General features: G+C 47.8%; 1 protein-coding gene across 9 annotated transcripts in view; it reads left to right on the top strand.

Annotated features, from left to right (window-relative positions):
• Positions 1 to 20,048, top strand: part of VEPH1 (ventricular zone expressed PH domain containing 1) — a 53,334-nt gene that overhangs the window by 17,827 nt on the left and 15,459 nt on the right. For 6 of the 9 annotated variants that reach the window (XM_019007847.1, XM_019007848.1, XM_015638059.1 and 3 more), the window contains 6 exons: positions 4,416 to 4,582; positions 5,632 to 5,841; positions 9,514 to 9,734; positions 11,721 to 11,780; positions 14,374 to 14,583; positions 15,550 to 15,938. In XM_019007847.1, the coding sequence (XP_018863392.1) occupies positions 4,416 to 4,582; positions 5,632 to 5,841; positions 9,514 to 9,734; positions 11,721 to 11,780; positions 14,374 to 14,583; positions 15,550 to 15,938 (1,257 nt within the window). Of the gene's footprint in view, positions 1 to 4,415; positions 4,583 to 5,631; positions 5,842 to 7,862; positions 7,963 to 9,513; positions 9,735 to 11,720; positions 11,781 to 14,373; positions 14,584 to 15,549; positions 15,939 to 20,048 lie in introns of those variants that run through there. The other 3 variants (XM_015638060.1, XM_019007852.1, XM_015638063.1) reach the window with 3 other exon arrangements.

Below are 20,048 nucleotides of genomic sequence, written 5' to 3' on the forward strand. Positions count from 1 at the left end.
AAATAAAGAGCCTAAAGCACAGTCCAGGACACCCCATCCGAGCCATTATTGCCCGGAATAACCTACATGAGCTTTCCCCTCAGAAAAAGGTAAATCACGTTCTCAGTAATAACTCTTACAAGAGCCAGGCAGCAGCTTCACCCAAATTCACTTTAAATTTACTCACCCTCCTCAGCGGCAGGGGCCGGACCTTCGATTTCGTTATCCAGGTTCACGTACATGAGCTCGTAGTCATCCTCTTCATCCAGGGCAGAGCCGGCAGCGCTGCAGGCGCAGAGCAGGGTGAGCAGGGACAGGAATTCTCGGGGCATTGTCCCGGCTGCTCCCGGAGCTGGGGCTGCCCAGAGCCGGGATCCTCGGTGCGGGAGGAGCTGCGGAGCCCGAATGAATGAGCCGGGAGGCTCTGGGAGCGCAGCGCTGCTGCTGCTGCTCCTTTTGGCCGGGACGGGAAGGGGCGGGCGGCTCCATCCCAGCCCCGGCTCTGCCCCAGGGATGCTCTGAGTGGCCAAGAGAGAGCCGGGCTCGCCCCAGGGACGGGCAGCGCTCAGCCTGGGCTGCTTTGTGGCATTTGTGGGAAAGAAAGCGTTCCCTGCAAATTGGCTTTGTGCTCGGTGTGTGCCAGGGCTCTGGAGGGGATTGGGAGGAAAATAAACATAGCCGGAGTTGGTTCGGATCCACGTGTCCCGTTTAGCGTTTTTGGAGAGTCAGGCACTGCTGTATAATAAATTCTATTATGTACCAACCGTTTATTGCTTTAAGCAATAAAGGAGAGCTCTTAAGGAGTTCTAACAGCTTGCCAGGGCTCTGCTTTTCCAGCCCTAATTAGCATTTACACCACCATTACTCCCTGGGTAATCTGTTAGTGCTGTAGCCAGGTTTGGGAACTGTAAATCTGCAGCTGCACAATCAGAGTTGTGTTTTACCTTTGAAAAAGCAAAACGAAGTGATTTTGGATGAAACATTTATTTAGTCTAAGTCTTACTGGTATTAATCTGGTTAAAATTCTGTTATCTTATAGGTTCAACAGGTCATTAATCATACCAGAGATGCTTTGCTTAGGTGAGATTAGGGGTGATCTCACACAAATTATGTATTGGCTATGAAATATCCAGAGAATAGCAAAAAAACCCTCCTGCAATTACATCTAACTTGGAATCTGTGTTCCCTTTCCCTTTGTGTCTCTGGTTTTGCTTACACCACCCTGCAGTACCTGTGCCTTGGGAATTCCTCCCTGGGAGGGTGGTGGGGACACGGTGGGGATCGGGCACAGGTTGGATTCTGACCTAGAGCTCCTTTCCAAGCTAAGATGATTCCATGATTTTCAAGTAGGTATGTGCCAAACCCAAGTCCTCCTGGGGGAAGGATTAGCCTTGGTGCTTGGGCTTTTTTCTTTGGAAACTCCCTTTGGAGTGAAAGCCCATCTTCCAGGGGACACAGCAATGAGCTCCAGTGCCCCTGTTCTTCCCCAGCTCTCTTTGCTGCTGGCACGGGCAGAGCTGGAGCTTGGGAAAGCTTTTTCCAGAGTGGGTGCAGGGCTGGCATCATCCAGCCACAGCCCTGGGGTCCCACCCTGGCTCATGTGCTGCCATGGTGTGTCCCCAGCTGTGGGACACTTGGTGCTGGAATTGTGTCATTCCCAGCTTGGGAAGGATGAGAAAATCTAATCTGGGGGTCAGGGAAGGAAGAGGGAAGGAAACCATTTAGGGAGTTGGGTAGGGTGTTTTTTCCATTCTCACTCATTTTCATTTTCAGGCTCTTAGTTTAGATTGAGGCAGGTGAAGCAAGACTGGAGAAAAGTGAATTATTCAGAATTCCTGATATCACCCCTGGGAATCAGGGGGTTGGGGAGCTCCCCTCGGAGCCCATAAAGATGTGACAAACAGCTCTGAGTATCCCTTGCTACCTCAAACATGAAAAGACCAGAATATGGCCAACTGGGTTGTGCCTGCTGACCTTTCTTGAGGTCTCTGAAGAACAGACCCAAACTGGGATATCTGGGATTATTTACACGTGTGCACACAGGTTCTTCACTTAAAAGCAATTCCATGTCAGTGAGGTCACTTCAATCTCGCTGCAGAGGGAGGGGGTTGCTCTGATTGCTTTTGCTTTTCATTTATCTTGGTTAGGGAGTATCAGCCCAGCAGTGTTTGCTGCAGGAAACTGCCCAAAGCTGCGCTAGCACAAAGTATTTTTTGTTCAGAGAGGTTTGGTGGCTGCAGTCCATCATCTGTGATTGCATCACTCCTGTGATACATCCCACGCTCCAAACGCTCGTTTGCCAGACTAAATAATCAGTCTTCCTTCCCAGATCCCTTCCTATCCCTGACATCCCAGCTTAGGCAATAGCATGGCTCAGGTCGGTGTCTTTCCTTGCTTGAAGCTGTTATTTTTGTTACTGCCTCTTGGATCCCTTCCCATCTCACTTCTAGAGCTGACAGGAAATTTGCCTGTCCAGGAATACGGGAATTTCATCTTTTGCAATCGTTGCTGAAATTTGACTGGAGTTTAAGGGCTCTGCTCCATGTGGGCAGAAAAATTCCAGTGCAAACTAAGCAAGGGCAAGTGCAAAGAAAGGACTTGGTGCTGGAAGGATGATGTCATCCAGAGAGAAAATCATTTTTGGTGTATTCAGTACAAAATGTTTCAATTTCGAACTATGACGTGAGAAAAGTTCCAGTGAATCCATCCTCTCACCTTTTTTATCATTGAGTACCCTGAGTTTGAAAGGACCCCCAAGGATCCTCCAGTCCAGCTCCTGGCCCTGCCCAGACCCCCCAACAATCCCACCCTGGGCATCCCTGGGAGCGCTGTCCAAAACCTTCTGGAGCTCTGGCAGCCTTGGGGAGCTTTTCCAGTGCTTGTTCCACCCTGTGGGGGAGGAACCTTTCCCTGATCTCCAGGTTCTCCCTCTGGGGGAATTGGTGCTTGGCATCAATGCCATGGAATATTAGTGGTGACATTTTTTATCCACATCCACTGGGAGCATCAGGAAGAGCCCAGGGAACGTGGTTAGGAAATGGCCAGAATGGAGCAGTTTGCTCATCATTTCAGGGTGATTCATCAGCAAATCTCTGCCCCTGGCCTTTGTGATTCTGTGGAACAGAACAAGAGAAACTTGCTGTGTCTGTGGGGTGGGATTGGGGTCTGACTTGGCCTTTGGCAGTGCTGGGGCTGCACGGGGGGCTCAGAGCAGCCTTCAGGAAGCAGCCAGGGATTGTCCAAGCAGGATAAGGTGCAGAAGTGTGGCTGGCTGCAGTGGAGAGCCCCTCCTGTGAAGGATCAGGACCCTCAGGATGATTACGAGCTGTTGGGCTCAGGGCTGTGCTCGTTTCCTGCCTTGGGGGGAGGCTGTGAGACCCAGCCATGTCCTGGGGTGCATTTCTGTACCTGGCAAGAGCCCCACGTGCTCCAGTCTGAACCCAAATATCCTTTTCCTGCCATCCATGAACAGATCTGCTTATCTTCACAAGTCACCCAGTCAGATGTAAACGGGAAGGAGAGCAGCAGGCCAGAGAGCTGATTCCCCTTGGAAACCAAACCAAAGAGGCCGTGAGGACTTCCAAGGGTTTACAAAAAGGAGCCATACTAGGTTGCAATAGGCAGATGTTTTCCATATGTTGTTCAAGTGAAACTTAAATCCATTGAGGCAGGCATGTACTGCGATGTGAAGTTATATATTTTGGTATGAGCCTGGGCTTCAAATTGAATTATGCACAGACATCTTAAAAAAACGTGTGAGAGAGGGTTTAGCATATATCTCTGTCTGTCTGCAGTTGGCTCTCTCTGGCTCCTTTCTATTCCTGGAAATGGCATCCTTTACTATTTCTGTTTGAATGCATGTTTGGTTCTCTGTTAACCAACTATTCCTTCCATCTGATGCTTATTTAATTTGAAAATCTGAACCTCGGCAAAGGAGAATTGTAGTTTTTGTCTTTCGTTGTTTTTGTTGTTTCTTTGTCATTTCTCTCCTTCTTTCTTCTTTTTGTTTCTTTGTTAATTGAAATCACACTTAGTTTGGCCTAGGACTCAACAGAGCACCATCCAAAACTGAAAGCTCATTAAGCAGTGTTCTCATGATAATCAGAAATAAAATGATAATTAATAGGAATTAATTGGGTTTTTTTTACATAATGTTGTTACGCCTGCAATGATTTGCTCTATTTTGATAATTTACTTGCTTTCTTGGCCCAATATATAATTTTCTACAGTTTTATGCCTGCCTGGATTTGTACTAATGATCCTTCAAGGCCAGCTCGGAGCAACTTGGTGGAACGAGATGAGCTTTAACATCTCTCCCACCCAAGCGGTCCCGCGATTGTTGCACTGGTGTCTCCAGGAGGGTGCTGGTGCTGTGGGGCTGTCCCCAGTGCTGGGCACTGGCTGACAGCTGCTCCCTGTCCCTGCTGTGTCCCCAGGGAACTCGATGCTGCTGCGGGTGCTGCCCGCGCTCTACGAGAAGCGGCCGCAGCCGATCCGCGCGCGCCTGCGGGAGCTGGTGGCACCCCTGGCCCAGCTGGACCCATCCGAGCAGCTCCACCTCCTCAGGCTCCTGCACACCGTGGCCAGGAAGAGAGAACTGGGGGTAAATCACACCAGGAACATCTCCCCACCCCTCCTTTTGAGGGCTCGCTGAGGGAGGAATCCCACAGTGCTTTCCTAGGCTAGTTCCCTGTAAATTCTTTCATTCCAGTCCATTCTCCACCTGGTCATAAGGAGAACAGAGCAAAGACTCTGCTGGACCAAAAGGTTTGGGTTAAACCATTTGTCCCCAATGTTTTTGGCTCTTCCTCTGTCAGCTGGGTGTGAATTCCCATAACTGTGCTCCTGTCAGTGTACACGAACTGTATTAAAATCCACGTCAAGGACAATTAGCATGATTTAGGAACTGATGAGAACTGATAATCCTTAAAAAAAAGAACAGAGGAAGGGGTTGTTTCATGCCCTGTGTCTGTGTCTGGGTGTTTTTCCACAGATGCAGCAGTTTCCCTGAATCCAAGGTGCATTAGTGTGTCTGTTTACCCTGAATTAATCCCTCAGTGGGGACTTGTACACAATTTCATCCTGTTTGCAGATGGTTCCAAGGGCTACACCCTCAGTCTCCTGAAAACTGGGCTCTAACAAGAAATAAAATCTTACCCACAGCACATTTATTATGCAGTGAGGGTCTTGCCTCCCGTTTTTCCCTCTATTCCAGCTCCTGACTTTGTCACATTGTTCAGTTTCTGGTGGAACCCAGAAATTTCTACAAGTACTTTAATTTACTGCATCATTGAGGAAGGCTGAGTCTTTATGTTGTTTTGACCAATAAAATATAGACTGGCCTGGAGCAAGGAAAATATTTGATAAAGGCATTTTTTTGGTCTTATTTTTTAAAAAAAATTGGGCATTTCCTTACTTATTTATGCATAGCTGCCATATTTTAAAGCAGAGTTTACCCTTATTCCATATGTTCAGTTGAACTTGGATTGACCTCAGCGATAGCTCCATGCAAAGGTCACCAAGGGTGGAAAACTCTTCTATTAGCTCAGAATCTGGTGGCTCATTTTTATCACTCTGGTGGTTGTATCTCCTCTGGTTCTATGTGTTCACAATTCAAAACAGAGCTCCAATTTGTTTCTGGTTGTTTAACAGGTGCTGAAAGAGTGTTTGCCATTTTTATTTGGACACCTGAGGGACCCCAACCACAGCGAGGTGATTCTAAACATCCTTCTGGAAATATCCAGCTATGAACCTGCAGCCTTGGCCCCTTTCCTTCCCACACTGAGGGAAATTGGTGAGAGTTTTCCCAGTTTGATTGGGCAGACAGCAAAGATCTTTGGAGCTGTTGGACATCTCGATGAGGTGAGGTGGGAAACAAAAGGACTTGCTTGGGTTGGTTGGGGTTGGTTTTAATCTGATAGGAAGTAATGCATCCATATATTTGTGTCTTCTTGAGTAACCAGACTCCCTGCCATGGAATCATGGTTTGGGTTGGGAGGGACCTTAAAGATGATTTTATTCCAGTCCTTTCCCCTTTGGCAATTAATCTGGGCGTGTATTGGCAGGGCCTTGTGTGTCTGAGCAGCACAGGAAAGCACCATCCTCGCTCTTTCTACTGATCTGGAGCTTTATATTCATGTAAAATTAAATTTATCTCTGAAGAATCAAAACCAGATTTGGTTTGGCTTTGTAAATCTTATTTCTGTTGTATGGAAAGAGGAGCCAAAATCCCATTGAGGCCTGGGAGCCAAATGAAGTTTGTTGTTCTCTCCTTGTTTACTTCCATTCCCCAGCAAGTTTTACTTTATAAGATCTGCAGGTGATCACATTTAATGCTGTATTCAGTATTTGAAAGTCAGCATTTTCTAGAAACTTTACAGTTGCTAACCAGCCAATCCTCAGCTGAGCACAGCTGGGCTCAGAACTGAAGGATTTCATTTGGATTCTGTGTTTTGGGGTGTTGAACCAGCTCTCCCCATCTGGGTGTCTCTGAGGCTCCATTTCCGCTGAGTTCTGCTACTTCAAAGGGGCTGAATTTGTTTATTTTGCCTTTTGTTGCTGTGATTGTTTTATACCAAACCAAGAATAAGCGAGGAACCAACTGGCCCTGTTGGATTTCATGTAGTGCTGGAAATTACACACTAGAGTAAAGTTTACAAGGACGTGATTCAAAGAATATTTTCCCCTCATATTTTTGACCTGTTGGTTTATGTGGCTGCACCAATCTATTGAGTGGAGCACACACAGCCTGCACTGAATAATTAATGTCTGCTCTCCCTGGAGTAAGTGTTGAGTAGCTCTCACCATGTCCTGTGTCATGAGTCTGATTTTTTAGGAATTTTTTAGGACTCAGCAGCATCCCAGCCCACGGGCAGGACACTTCTGTCCTTTGCTGTTTGTCACTGACATCCAGGGACCCTGAACTTCAAAACAGGGATGAAAACAACACACAAAGGGTGGTGGAGGTGAATGTTCCACCAGGAGATCAACGGCTCCTCTCTTGTTTTGCTCTCTAAAATGTTTGGAAGTGTGAATAATTCTGAATAGTGGGAGATTTTAGAATGGCAGAGTGGTTTGGGTTGGAAGGGACCTTTACCCATTCCCCTGCTGTGGGCAGGGACACTTCCACTACCCCAGGTTGCTCCAAACCCTGTCCAAGCTGGTCTTACTGAAAACCACCTCACCTAAAAGGAGAAGGAAATGCCTCCTGATTCCTGAGCAGAGGTGAGATCGTGGAATCCAAATCTCCCAGGCTGGAAAAGACCTCCAGGACCATCGAGTCCAACCATCAGCCCACGTGTGCCTCTGACAGTCTCATCTCACAGCCCCCATGTCAGGGCCTTCCCAAAACCCTCCCTCATCCCTTCTCCTGCTCTTCCCTGTCCTGTCACGGAGCAATGCCATGGATATCCTGCCACTTCTCAGACAACAACTGGCCTCCCCTGCCTGGCCAAGCAAAACAAGGAGACATCAATGGCAGTGCTGGAATTTTATTTGTTGATGTTTTATTTCACTGGAAGGCTTGCCTGGGGAAAAGAGGTGGCAAGGATTGAGGCTTGGCCCTTGATGGTCGAGACTGTGGATCTGAGCAGCAAATCCTTGCTGGCTCCTAGAAAAAGCCTCTTGTGCTTCCAGGGACCCTGGGAGAGAGGAGAGCTCTGGATTTGAATGGTTGCCCCTTGTTTACACACACCACTTCTGTTGGTGTCAGCGACACTCTCGGGGGGAAAGCTGAAATCAGAACTTGTCCCTTAACCATAAATTTGTGCAAATGAAAAAGCATCTCGGGGCTCAGGGCGATCAGACACTTTATTTTTCTCCCCTATGTTTTGAACCACCTGGGAGTTGGAGTTATTTCTGAAAGCCTTGTGATCTTTTTGCAGTCTCCTGAACCTGTTTTTAAGAAAGAAGGACAACACTTTGCCACACCTCATCGCCTGTGCTTTAGCTCTTCACCTTCTGGCAGATGTAATGCCATAAAATGTAAGGGCTGCTTATGAGAAAATACACAAATACATCAAACAGGCATTGCTGGAATAACAAGGGGTTATGTGCATCCAAATAGGCTTTGTGAAACATTTTGGATAAGAGTTGTGGCAGGGATAACGGCTGCTTTCATCTTGAGCTATTTTGCTTTAATTTTGTTTTGTATAACTGTTACATATTATATTACTCAGGCGAGTTTATTGTTCTTTTACCTCACTCCAGGCGAGTAGCAGCATTTCAGCATGGCTGGAGACTCTCCAGCTGGATCAAAGTGACAGGAAAATGGTCAAAACTGCTCCTCCATTTAGTCTGCTGCAGTTTGTTTAGAAAACAAAAATGTGTTTTAAATGTTAATTGAGCCCCTGTTTATCTCTTGGAGGAAGGATCAGCTTTCAAATAAATGAGTGACTGCGCACCAAAAAGTCAACCCTGCTCAAGCCATTGAGGAAAAATCTCCTTCGTCACATCAGCCCAGCCCAGGGTGCAGCTGGAGTTTTCCCCCATATGGCTGAAGGGATGCAAATTGTCTGATCCAATTTTCCCATTTATCTCTGTCATGGCACGATGCAGCAGAGCTGCTTTTGCTTGAATTACGTTGACTTGCTCTTCAAAAAAAGTGATGCTCAGGCCATGTCCTGCCAAAGCCTCCCGGGTATTTTTATAGCCCAGCTGGATTTGGAATCAAACTTTCAGCAGATTTTGCTCTCTGGTTACGAGGTCCCAGAAGAGAGGAGGAGATGGGGCTGGGGCCCTGCAGGGTCCAGAGCCACGTGCGTGGCACATGAGCTCCCTGCTGGCCCTTGGGAAGAAGAAAACTCTTTGGTTTTGCCTTTGTTTGTGTTTCAGCACAGCCTGAAATCCAAACTTCTCCCAGTTTCTCTATCAATCTGCTGAGGACCAAGTGGGCTTCCCTGAGGAAAAGGATTCCCCCAGTGAAGGATCTGATGGGAGTTCCTGAGTTAATTGCTGGTTTTTCCACCGCTTTTCCCAGCTGGGTGTTTTTAGGACTGTGGAACCCAATCTAATTAGGACAACTGTAAGAGAGGAGCCCTAATCTGGAGATGTTCAAATCCAGGCTGGATGTTCCCCTGGATTCCTGGAGGTGTTGGTGGGGCTTGGGGCAACTTGTGGAAGGTGTTCCTGCCCATGGCAGGGGTGGGACAGGGTGGTCTCTAAGGTCCCTTCCAAACCATTCTCTGGTTTTATGAAGTAGCTGAGCCGGGCTCATCAGAGGTGAAAGAGGAGCTTGGTGCTGCTGGGGCCCTGATCCTACATGGACCCAGAACCACGTAGGGCCCTGAAAGAGCCTTCAGAGATCTGGCTCTAGGTCTGAGGAGGAGACAAGACATCCTGGGTTAGGTAACAAAGCAGGAACAAAAGTCACTTCAGTGTAACCACAAATAAACTGTGTTTGAGGCAGCTGCCTCTGCCACTGTGGGCAGCCACTCCTCCCCGGGGACAGCGCCTCAGTCCCAGCACACAAACCCCTCAGAGCAGCAAACAACGAATCCTTGTGTTCAGCACTGTTCTTATCTCCCCCCTGCCCAGGAGCGAGCCAGAACATCCCTGCTGTATCTGGTGAACCAGCTGGCCAGCATGGAGCACTCCTTTCACCACATCCTGCTGCTGGAGATCAAGAGCCTCACCGACACCTTCTCCAGCATCCTGGGCTCCCAGAGCAGGGACATTTATCGCATGAGCAACAGCTTCTCTGCCATCGCCAGGCTGCTCCTGCGGCAGCTCCACACCGACAGCACGGCTGCAGACAGGTACTGCTGTTCTCACAAACCTCAGCCCTCTCCAGGGCTCTGGCAGGCACCAAAATCCCCCTTGAACTGCTCCTGTTGCCATGAAGAAAGCCGTGCCCTGGATAAATAGAGTTGAGCAAGCTAAAACGCCTCGGTTAAAATTAAATTAGTGAAGTCGGGCCTCACAATTATCATTTATTCTAGAAAATGCCCACTGAGGGTGATGAGAACAATGGCTGGCGTAGCTCCCCAGTGAAGATTTGTCCAGAGTGAGATGTTCTGCTCACTCAGCTGCTTCTGACTGTGCATCTTAAGGTTTGAAGTGTTGTGATGTTCGTCACGGTGAGGATAGAAATGTTATTTAAATACAGGGTGGCAGTCACTTCTAATTAGTGGGAGATTCATAATTAGAGCTGTGTGTGCTGCAGTGGGTCAGGGGGGCACAGAGGAGTAGTGATTCTTTAAAAAAATGGAACACAGATGTCAGAAAACTCCTAACGGTGAAGGCCAGCCCTGGAGCCAGACTGGGAGTGGTGGAGACAAAACACTGAGGTCAGTGGAGAAACAGAAAATTGGTGTCCTGGAGAGAGGTGCAAATGAAAAAGGACAGGAATCCAGACAGAGCCCCTCATCTCACCACAAGTGAGAAATGTCCAAGCTTCACCTGGTGACAGAACCTGAGCAAAAACCAGCCCTCAGCATTCACAACCCATCGTGGTACCTCCATTTATGGTTGAAAAGTCACTTTTTTTGTTAAATATTCCTTGTTATATTCTGTGATTAACATTTCTCTCTAGAGCTGCTAAAAAAAAACCCAAAAACATTTAAAAACAGGGTTTTCATCAAAATCTGGCTGTTTCTCACTAAAAGTCTTTTTGTTAAGGACTGCCTGAAGAGTAGGAGCTTCATTGTCAGTGTGAGTGTGGTTACAGATTATTTGCTGTCTAAGTTCCTTCATTTTATTTATTTCTTTCTTTATTTTATATTTCATTCCCTCCCCAACCCTCTGTGCCCTCGTTATCTTAACATGGCTGTGAGAGATCACTAAATAAAAAAAAAAAAATGCTGGTTTTTCATAGTTTTTAGCTATTCTGTAGCATTTTAGTTGTTTGCTTTTACATTTCAGTTAAGTCAGACAAGGCTGAATGAGAATTCTCTGCTGATTTAAGCAGAGTTGATTTTGACTCGTGCTTGGGAAGCTGGACCAGTCCAGATGTGAATGTGGAAGTGCCCTCCCAGCTCTGGAGCTGCTGCAGTCACTGAGCTAAAGAGCAGCAATCCAGAGTGAAAGGAATCCAGGATTTTAAACTCAGTGCCTGGATTATAACCATTCCTTCCAAAGCTCCTGTGTTTACATCAGGAGAAGCTGATTTCTGCAGAGCCATGGCTGGCCTAGTGTTGTTTGACACAGGGAATTTTACATGCAGGGACTGGGAGCATAATTAAAACCAGGCCATGCTCTGCTGCTCCTTACTGTCCCAAAATTGCAAGTTATTCAGTCCCAGAGGGGCTTTTAAAGAACATATACAGGGTTTTAATGGACTTATCCAACCTAGAGGGGCAGTGTAGTCAATTAAAGGGAAAGAAAGCTTCAAAGTCCTCGTTCTGGGTAAGAACCAAGCGTAAGAGGCTGCACCAGTGCTGCTCCTCCCAGCCCTTGTGGCTGCTTGGAGTTGTTTTACACTGGGAGAGGAGAGATTTAGGTTAAATATGAGGAAGTTCTTGACTCAGAGGGTGGGCAGGGCCTGGCACAGGGTACCCAGAGCAGCTGGGGCTGCCCCTGGATCCCTGGCAGTGCCCAAGGCCAGGCTGGACAGGGTTTGGAGCAATCTGGGATAGGGGAAGGTGTCCCTGCCATGGCAGGGTGGAATGGGATGAGATTTAAGGTCCCTCCAACCCAAACCAGTCTGGGATTCTGCTGACAATTCCATGATCTTTCCTCCACCACTTGTCTTCTTCAAACTTTCCTGTCCATCCTTTTTGAGGAGGTGATTTTCTCTCCCTTAGCAAACCAGGAGCACCTGATCCACCCTTGAGGCACAGAGGTGAAGCCTGGCCACAATCCAGGTGAATTTTCATTCATTTCCCTTTGGGATGCTCTTGTTCCCAAAGCACCCCCCTGGTAGTGTAGCAATGGTGCTGCTGCTCTGGGGAAATGTTCTTTATGCTAAAGCATCACCTGGACACTGAGGTGCATTTCTCCAGAGGATTTAAGAGCAGGAAGCCATCAGCAGCCTGGCACTATTTTTGGAGTTATGGTTTCTCCATGAGCTCGTGCATCCTCCTCCTCCTTCTCCTCCTGCAAAGAGCTTTGGGGTAAACTGATCCTGCTCCAGCAGCCTCAGCAATGCCTGGTGCCTCTTGCCAAGGCTGCAAACAGTGGTGGGTTTGAGAGGAGCTGGGAGGGCTGCCAGGCATCCCAGTGGGGTGGGGTGGAGCCCTGCTGGGGGTTTTGGGGCAGGTTTGTGCTTTTGGCTCCCCAGGGAGCTGATGAGAGCACAAGGCTGGTGCACAGGAGAGCTCCTGGGCACTCGGAGCTCCTCTGCTTCCCACTTGGAAATCCTGGCAGCAACGGGGCAAAACTGAGATGGTGGCTTGAGGAGCCCACCCTCCACACCCTGGAAGTGACTTTTTTCTGCTCTATTTATGGAAAACAGGATTCATCCATGTTCCTTTTCCAACCATAACGACTTTACAATTCCTTCAGATAAATATTTCCTTGCGCTCCCTTCACAAAGCCATGGGAGCTCAGCAGGAGGATGCTGGACAAAGAGGTGCTGTTTGAAACACCATTTTTAATTCCAAACATCACCAAGGCTCTCTGGTTGGGGTCTGTCACTCCCAAAGTCCATCAGTCCATCAATCCCCTCTCTGTGTCCTGAGGCTTTGCCCGTATTTACACAGGGAACAGAAGTTTTCCTTCGAGCTCAGCTCCCACAATGGGAGCAGTGTTGGGAGCTGTGCTGGAGTGACTGCTTTCCAATAAATTAAATCTTGTCCTACATCCCCAGAAAGATTTGTTAGGAAAGGTCACATCAAGGGTCTTTATTACAGAAGAATATTTTTCAAGTGCTCCTCAGTGTTAATATATTATGAGATCTTGCTTAAATTAAAAACAAAGCAAGACAAAACTTGCCAGCTCCCCTGAGAAATATCCTCAGCTGCCTTTATCAAAACAAGTGAAAAAGTGCATTTTGTGATGCCACATTTCTGGTTGTTTTTAAAAACCTGGCTTTTTACAATTGCTAATTTGCAGTTTGGAGAGTTTTTAATGGGCTCCCCCACTGCGAGCGTGACTTGTGAGCCTCTGCTGCTTTGGAAGGGCTGTGTTAAACCCCTCTTCTGTGGTTTTATAAATCCATGTTTTACAGATTTAGCTATTCAGATGTTTGTTCATTGGGGGGAAAAAAAGAAAATCAAACAAAAAAGTTTGAAAAAAAGTCAGAAGCATAACAAACCTGTTTTAGAGCTGTGGCTAGAGTTTAAAAAGTAAATACTGTCCAATCCCCCTTGATCCTCCAGGAGATTGCTGTTTGCTTTGTGATTTTGGGTGGTTTTGGGTGCCAGTTTCTCCCTGTGTGCAGGAGTGAGATGGGAACGTGCTCACCATCCCAGCAGGAGAGGGAGAGGGGAAGGAGCAGTGATGCTCTCGCTGCTGCTCCCTGGGGAGCCCAGCCCTGCTGCAGCATCTGCAAGGCACAGTGAAGATACTCAAAGTTCAGATCTCCAGAAAATGACCAAATATTCAGAGCTCAGTCTCTCTCTGCAGGCTCTGAGTGAGGAAGGAACCCAGAAAAAGCCATTTTCAAAGCTCTTTGAGGGAACCCAGCACATTTTTACCACCAGTGTCTTTTCCTGCAGATTTCTTTTTGTCCTGTAAATCAACAGCTTCCCTTCAATTTATTTGAAAGTTCCCTTTGAATTTTGCATTAAAATGTTACATATTGTGGCTGCCCATCCCTGGAAGTGTCTGAGGTTGGACTTTGGGGCTGGGAGCAGCCTGGGGCAGTGAAAGTGTCCCTGCCATGGCAGGGGTGGCACTGGATGGGATTTAAGGTCCCTTCCAACCCAAACCACTGGTTCTCTGATTCTGTGATTTTAAGACAAACATAACAAATCCAAAACAAAACTACTCACCCTGCAGTCCCACAAGTTCATTTTAACTCTTCATTTTCTCTTTGCTGAGCTGGAGTCACATGGCTCAGAACTTTTCCTGAGTTTTAAAAGGTTTTTGTTTTTTTCTCAGAGTGCAATAATTCAGTAAGAACTGCATGTACTTTGGTAAAAGCTTTAAAACCACAGAATCCTATAAAGTCTGCAAATAGCTTGACTTTTGCCTCGTGAAAATAATGCAATAAGTCAGTGTTTAGGAATTTTGAGAGAATGCTTTGGGTTTAGATGAAAAAAATTGATTAGCAGGGACAGAGTTGTGATTTGCTGGTGCTTGGCATTTTCTAATCCAGGTTTATCAGAGATGTTCAATGTTTCTGATCCATCAGAGATGTGGATCTAGAAGATGTTCCTGAAAATAACCTCAGGGAGTATCTGTTTAAACATAATTATTTTACCAGATCCAAACCACAAGTCCCAGGCAGAGACACAGCATCAGCACAAAGAGCACAACGTGCCAGGGTTAAACCTCTGCTTTCTGCTTCCTCAGGATGGAAAATGACCCTGAGGCAGAATGTCCTGTCCCACTGGATGATTTAAAATCTGTCGTGAATGGCAACGAAGAAGATGAAAAGCTGCAAGTTAAAATCCAAGCTTTTGAAGAGAAAATAAACGTGGATAACAGCACCCCTGGCTCAGTGAGGAGATACAGCCTGGGCCAGGTCTCTAAAGAAGAAAGGAAGGATATGAGGTTTAACAGGTATGGCTCTGGAAAATGTGTGTGGGGTTCAGGGAGATCAGTTTTGTCATAAAACTTTATCCAAACATGGAGGGTTTGTTCTGCTCATGAAATACCCACAAGCAGCATAAACCTAATTTTAACTGATTTTTGCATCCATGAATTTAAGGGCTGGATGAAATCCTTCTAAATCCCAGAATCACAGAATGGTTTGGGTCAGAAGGGACCTTAAATCCCATCTCATTTCACCCCCAGCCATGGCAGGGACACCTCCCACTGTCCCAACCCCAACATCCAGCCTGGCCTTGGGCACTGCCAGGGATCCAGGGGCAGCCCCAGCTGCTCTGGGGAAGAACCCATTTAATCTGTTCTGTGCCCTAAAGCAGCAAAAAGGGCAGGAAAATAACTGCATTGAGGTAGCACAGAAAGGAAGATTTCCTGGGGTGTTATCACTAACAATATTTATCAATGACAGCAACGTGACCCTCACAGTCCTCAGGCTGTCCCTGCCCCACAGCTCCACACAGAGCTCTGCTCTTCCTGCTCCAGGATTTGCCCTTTCAGCCACTTCTGCCCTCTTTGCTCCCCTCCATCCCATCAGGGATCCAGGGCAGGAGGAGCTGGAGGCTGGCTTGGGGTTCAGTGAAGTGCTGCTGGTTGGCATTTATATGATGTGATTGGTAAAGCAGCCACGCCACCCCTGGGGTTATAAGATCCTTGCAGAGGGGCTGCCTCACTCCCCCCGTGGCAGATGTTGGGATATGTGGATATCATTTGGATATTATTTCATTTCATTTGCTTATTAAAGCTGTGGCTTGAGCTTGGCTTTTGAAATGCAGATTTGGCAGGAGGTTCTTGCCCCTGGCTCGGTGAGCCCCACACTGGGCTTTCTGAGACAGCTGCACAGAGCAGGTTTTGGGGGGATTTTTGTGTCCTGCCTCTATTCCAAGCCCTTTTCCCCTTCCTTCCTCGCTTGTTCCCCCACAGGTCCAAGAGCCTGGCCCTGCACGCGCTCAGGATGAAGGGGCTGAGCTCGGAGGGAGGGCCGGACGAGGAGAACGGGGACATCCCTGCTGGCATCTCCTTCTCCGAGATCTACCTCAGCCAGGAGCACGAGCAAGTGCCTTTCGGGGTCCACCCCGAAGCAATGCACGTGGGGAACCCCCTGGTTTCACACCAAAGTGCTGACTGCCCCCAGGCAGCCGATCTGCCAGAGCTGACCCCGGAGAAGGCCCTGGAGGGAAGGGCAGGGACAGGCCCTGTGGAGTACCAGGACAAGCTGTACCTGCACCTGAAGGAAAACCTGGGCAAAGTAAAAGAATATGTGATGGAGATGGGGAGGAGGATTCCCATCCCTGAGCAGTGTGTGATCGAAGGTAAGCGGGATGAGCCTTCCCAGGAGCTTCCACACGCCCCAGGCCTCCCCTCAGGGCCCAGGCAAGGGGGAGCAAAGACCCTTCAGCACAGGCAGGGAGGAACAGCAGCTTCAGAAAACAACGTCCTTCCCAAATGGAATCTTTTGAAACCTTCCAGGATTCATTTCCCCCAGGGACACAGCACATCCTTGCCTGTCCCAGACTCCTGTGGAGGCTCAAGTGAAGATTTCCTTTTGGATGTCATGGGCAATGAACCCTGAGGGCAGGAAGGGGACACTCCCAGCTCCAGGCTGGAGCTGTGGAGCTGGGTTAGACACCAGGGATGGGTGTGTGCTGGACAGCCCATGTGCCATGGAAATGTTGATCCAGGAGGCTCCTGCTGGGCTGGTTTGGGGCAGACCTGGGGCTCTTTCCTCGTTATCAAGTTATTAAATCAGCTGGATTGGGACAACAAAGGTCAGGAGCCTCAGGGCAGCACATTCCAACCACAAAACTCCCTGAGGGCACAGCAGGGTGAGACCTCTGTGGGTTGGGTTGGATCCCATCTCACCGATCCCTGGGGTGCTTTAATGTTTGCTGCTTTCACCCCTGGTGGGTCTGTGCTCTGCTCCTCTTTGAAGTGAATGCTTTGGGTTGGGCTGGGTTGGGCTGGGTTGGGCTGGGTTGGGTTGGGAATCTCCTGTTTCATCCCTTTGAGGTGAATTTGGGTGCATCCAGCCCCTCACTGGTGGCCATGAGCTGTTCACAGCCCAGCATTTCCATGGACCACATCCATCCCAAAGAGCAGCTGCCTCAATCAATTCAATGTAATTTAATTTAATCAATTACATTTTCAGTCACTTCAAACATCACCTTCTAATACAGAGTCACTTCAGCTCCAACAGCCTCAACTGAATCTGATAAAAGATTTCTTTCCTTTCTCAGTGGTCAAGAAGTGGAAAAGCAGCTTCCACTCAAAACAGAGATAGAACTCTTTCTCTATATATATTTCAAAAGCTTATGCTTCTGAATAATTTCCTAAATACCTTAAATTCCAGGTTTAGTAGTTGAAATAGTTATTTGGTAGAATTAAAGATAAAACTTGTGTTCTATAAAATTCCAGTGAAAACATGAGAGTGAACAACGTGGCTTTTGAAGTGCCGAGAGCTCTGACCCCACATTAATGAAATCCCATATATTGAATATTTTTTAATGTATTGCTCAGTTTCCTTTCTGCAATACCTCTTATGATACATCCTAGGCATGTGACTATTTCTAAATTCATTCAAACTATTGTAATTTCCGGAAAATCCTCAACTAGCATTCCTATGGAAATTCCTTGAGCAGGGACACGTGTGCAGAGCAGAGATTTATGGGACTCATTCTAAATCAGTTGAAGAAATGCAGCCCAGCTCATTCCACAGGGGACAGCTCTGTTAATATTCCAGATATTGCATAAACCTCTCCAAAAACCTGCATTTATTGCACTTGAGAGATCCCAAACTCTAACAGGGCCCACTCAAAGGCGTGTTTTACATTTCACCAACGTGTTTAGCAGAAAACACAAGATTAGAAAACATGAATAAACAGAGCTGCCTGATTTTATGTGGGCTGTGTGGGAGTCTTGAACTGCAAATTTAATATGTAGGACATGGAAGATATGAAATGATAACTCCAGAGCAACCCCCTCATGACACAGAGTATTTGAAGGAAATAGCAGCAAAATGTGTTCCCAACCTTTCCTTTCCTTGCTCAGGCCTTTCCTGGGATTTCAGGTGGCAGCTCTGGGGGGTCAGCAGGGTGTTAATGGCACTTAGAAGAATTTCCCCTTAGAAGGGGTGATGGGCCAAATTCTGCTCTCTTAACCAGAATTCCAGCCCTGTTGGTGTTTCTGCTGGCAGTGGGGTCTGACCTGGGGCAGCCTCTCTGGAAATGGGGTGAATTCCTCATTGCTTAACCCCAGACTGGGAACTGCTCCAAAAGGGGATGTGCTGCTGAGCACAGAACCTTGGGAATATCCCAATTTCCCTATAGAACCCCTCAGATCTGGGCACTAAGGTCACAGGGGAAGGTGTCCCTGCCCAGGAGCTGGAGGAGCTCCAAGCTCCCTTCCAACCCAAACCATTCTGGGATTGCCTGCATTAATTAGAGCCTCAGTTTGAAGGATAAAGGATAAGAGTGGCTCAGGAGTGTGAGGAAAATCCAAGACCTCCATGTGGAAATAAATGGACTGTGCAGCCTGGAAAAGAGATTTGCAATATCTCGAGTGACTGGGAGGATTAGCTGAGTGTCTGCCCTGATCCAGGTGCTGGAGAAGACGCAATGAAGCTGTCAGAGGCAAGTTCAAAACACACAAAATAGGCACCTCTGCTCTGTTAAATTGTCTGTGAGTTGCAAATTGGCTTTTTTGCTCTTGAGTCAGATGTTTGCTGTGTAGGTCTTACCCCTCACGGAGTATTTTTGCTTTACAGGGTGTGATTTGCAGGCTCCTTGTTGACTTCTAAGCTCATTCAATTTATATTCCATGTCCAAATGGATGCAATATTAACTGGAGTGTCAGATTTTACAGCTGGGAAGGGCTGCAGGTTAAGAAGTGTCAGGGTGGATCCATGAACTGTCTGTGACATTTTGAAGATGCCTCATAGAAACCTTGAAAAATTGCCATGTCAGCCCTGTTGTTGAATATTTACTATTTTTGGCTGGCTGTGCCTTGGGCAGAGGAGAGCTGTGAATTGGGTGATGATCCTACAGCAGGAGCAGTGTTAGCACTGGGCTGCTGGCCAGAAGGTTTTATCCCAAAGAAAAGGGCTAAGCTGGGGGTGTTTCACAGAGCAGACAAGCTGCAACACCAGACTCATATGCATAAGGGAATTCTTTTGGAAGAACACTGCAGTCAGAGAGGGGATTTGAGAAAGAAAGAACCCAAACCCACAAAAATCCATTTATTGGTTCAGTTCCTGCTTAGTTTGAAGCCTTGTGCCCTGACCCACATCTCTGATGTACCTGAAGCAATTTGAGGTGTTTTTTTTACCTCATGTATGCCACTTAAAGCCTCTTAATCCTGGAGATCTTTTCCTCAAAAGAAGAGGAAAACAACAAGCCACCATATTTGTCAGGCTCTTTGGTTTTCACAGAGCTCAGCAGAGTTTTCCTCAGCCCATATTTTTTGGGATGGGTTGGGATCCTGTATTCTCCTGGTACCTCCAGGATGTTGCTGGTGGCAGCTGCCCAGGCCCTTCCACCCCAAAGCAGGGCAGGTTCTGGGGTGATTCTGTGGCTATTGGTGTCCTGACCTGCTGGTTTGGGGACAGCCACATCATCCAGCTGGGATTGAGCCCTGTTTCTCCTGGCACAGCCCCCATTTCCTGCAGGATTTCTGGTGTGCTCTCCTGGTATCCCACACCTGCCAGACCCGTGCCCATGGGTATCCTGCCTTTGGGAGTGGCTGGGTGCAGATGATTCCCATCAGGAGCCTGCACAGCTGCTGGATTTGGTTATAACAAATGTTTTCTGCTGTGCTTCTGCTCGGGTTTTAGGTAATTTGGATTTAAAAAGCCACCATTGATGCCCAGAGCTTTGCACATTGAGTGAGCTGCTGGAAAGAAAGCATTTGACAATATCTGTGTGTCGAGGATGCTGAAGGATTTGCCATCTCCTCCTTTGGAAAGGACAGAGCCCTGGGAGACCAGGGAATCATCTCCCCCCTGCTCACTGAGGCCACATCCAGTGACATCCAAGGAAAACCATTGGAACCATTTTCCAGCAGTGCCATGCAGGAGGAGATGCATCCAGCAAACATTCCAGGGGATTCCTGGCAGGGGAGGAGGCGGCAGGCAGAGCAGGTTGCAGCGTGCTGGCCCCCAATGTGGTTGTTATTATGTTTTATGTGGTTCTGAGGGGTAATGGGGACCAGATGACAGCCTGGATGGAAAAGCTCATTGCTCCCCTGCAGTGCTCACCCCTGCTCCGGCCTGATAAATTCCAGCATTCCATCAGCCAGACCCTGATTGGGAACAGATGGGCCTCGGGTCCTTCAGTGGGATCTCGGAGCTGGGGAGGCTCAGGAGAGCATTCCCAGGGAGCAGCACCGCTCTGCTGGCTCCCAGCAAACCTGAGCTGGCATTGCAGCTG

The sequence above is a fragment of the Parus major genome, chromosome 9, assembly GCF_001522545.3.
Source record: "Parus major isolate Abel chromosome 9, Parus_major1.1, whole genome shotgun sequence".
Lineage (NCBI taxonomy): Eukaryota > Metazoa > Chordata > Aves > Passeriformes > Paridae > Parus > Parus major.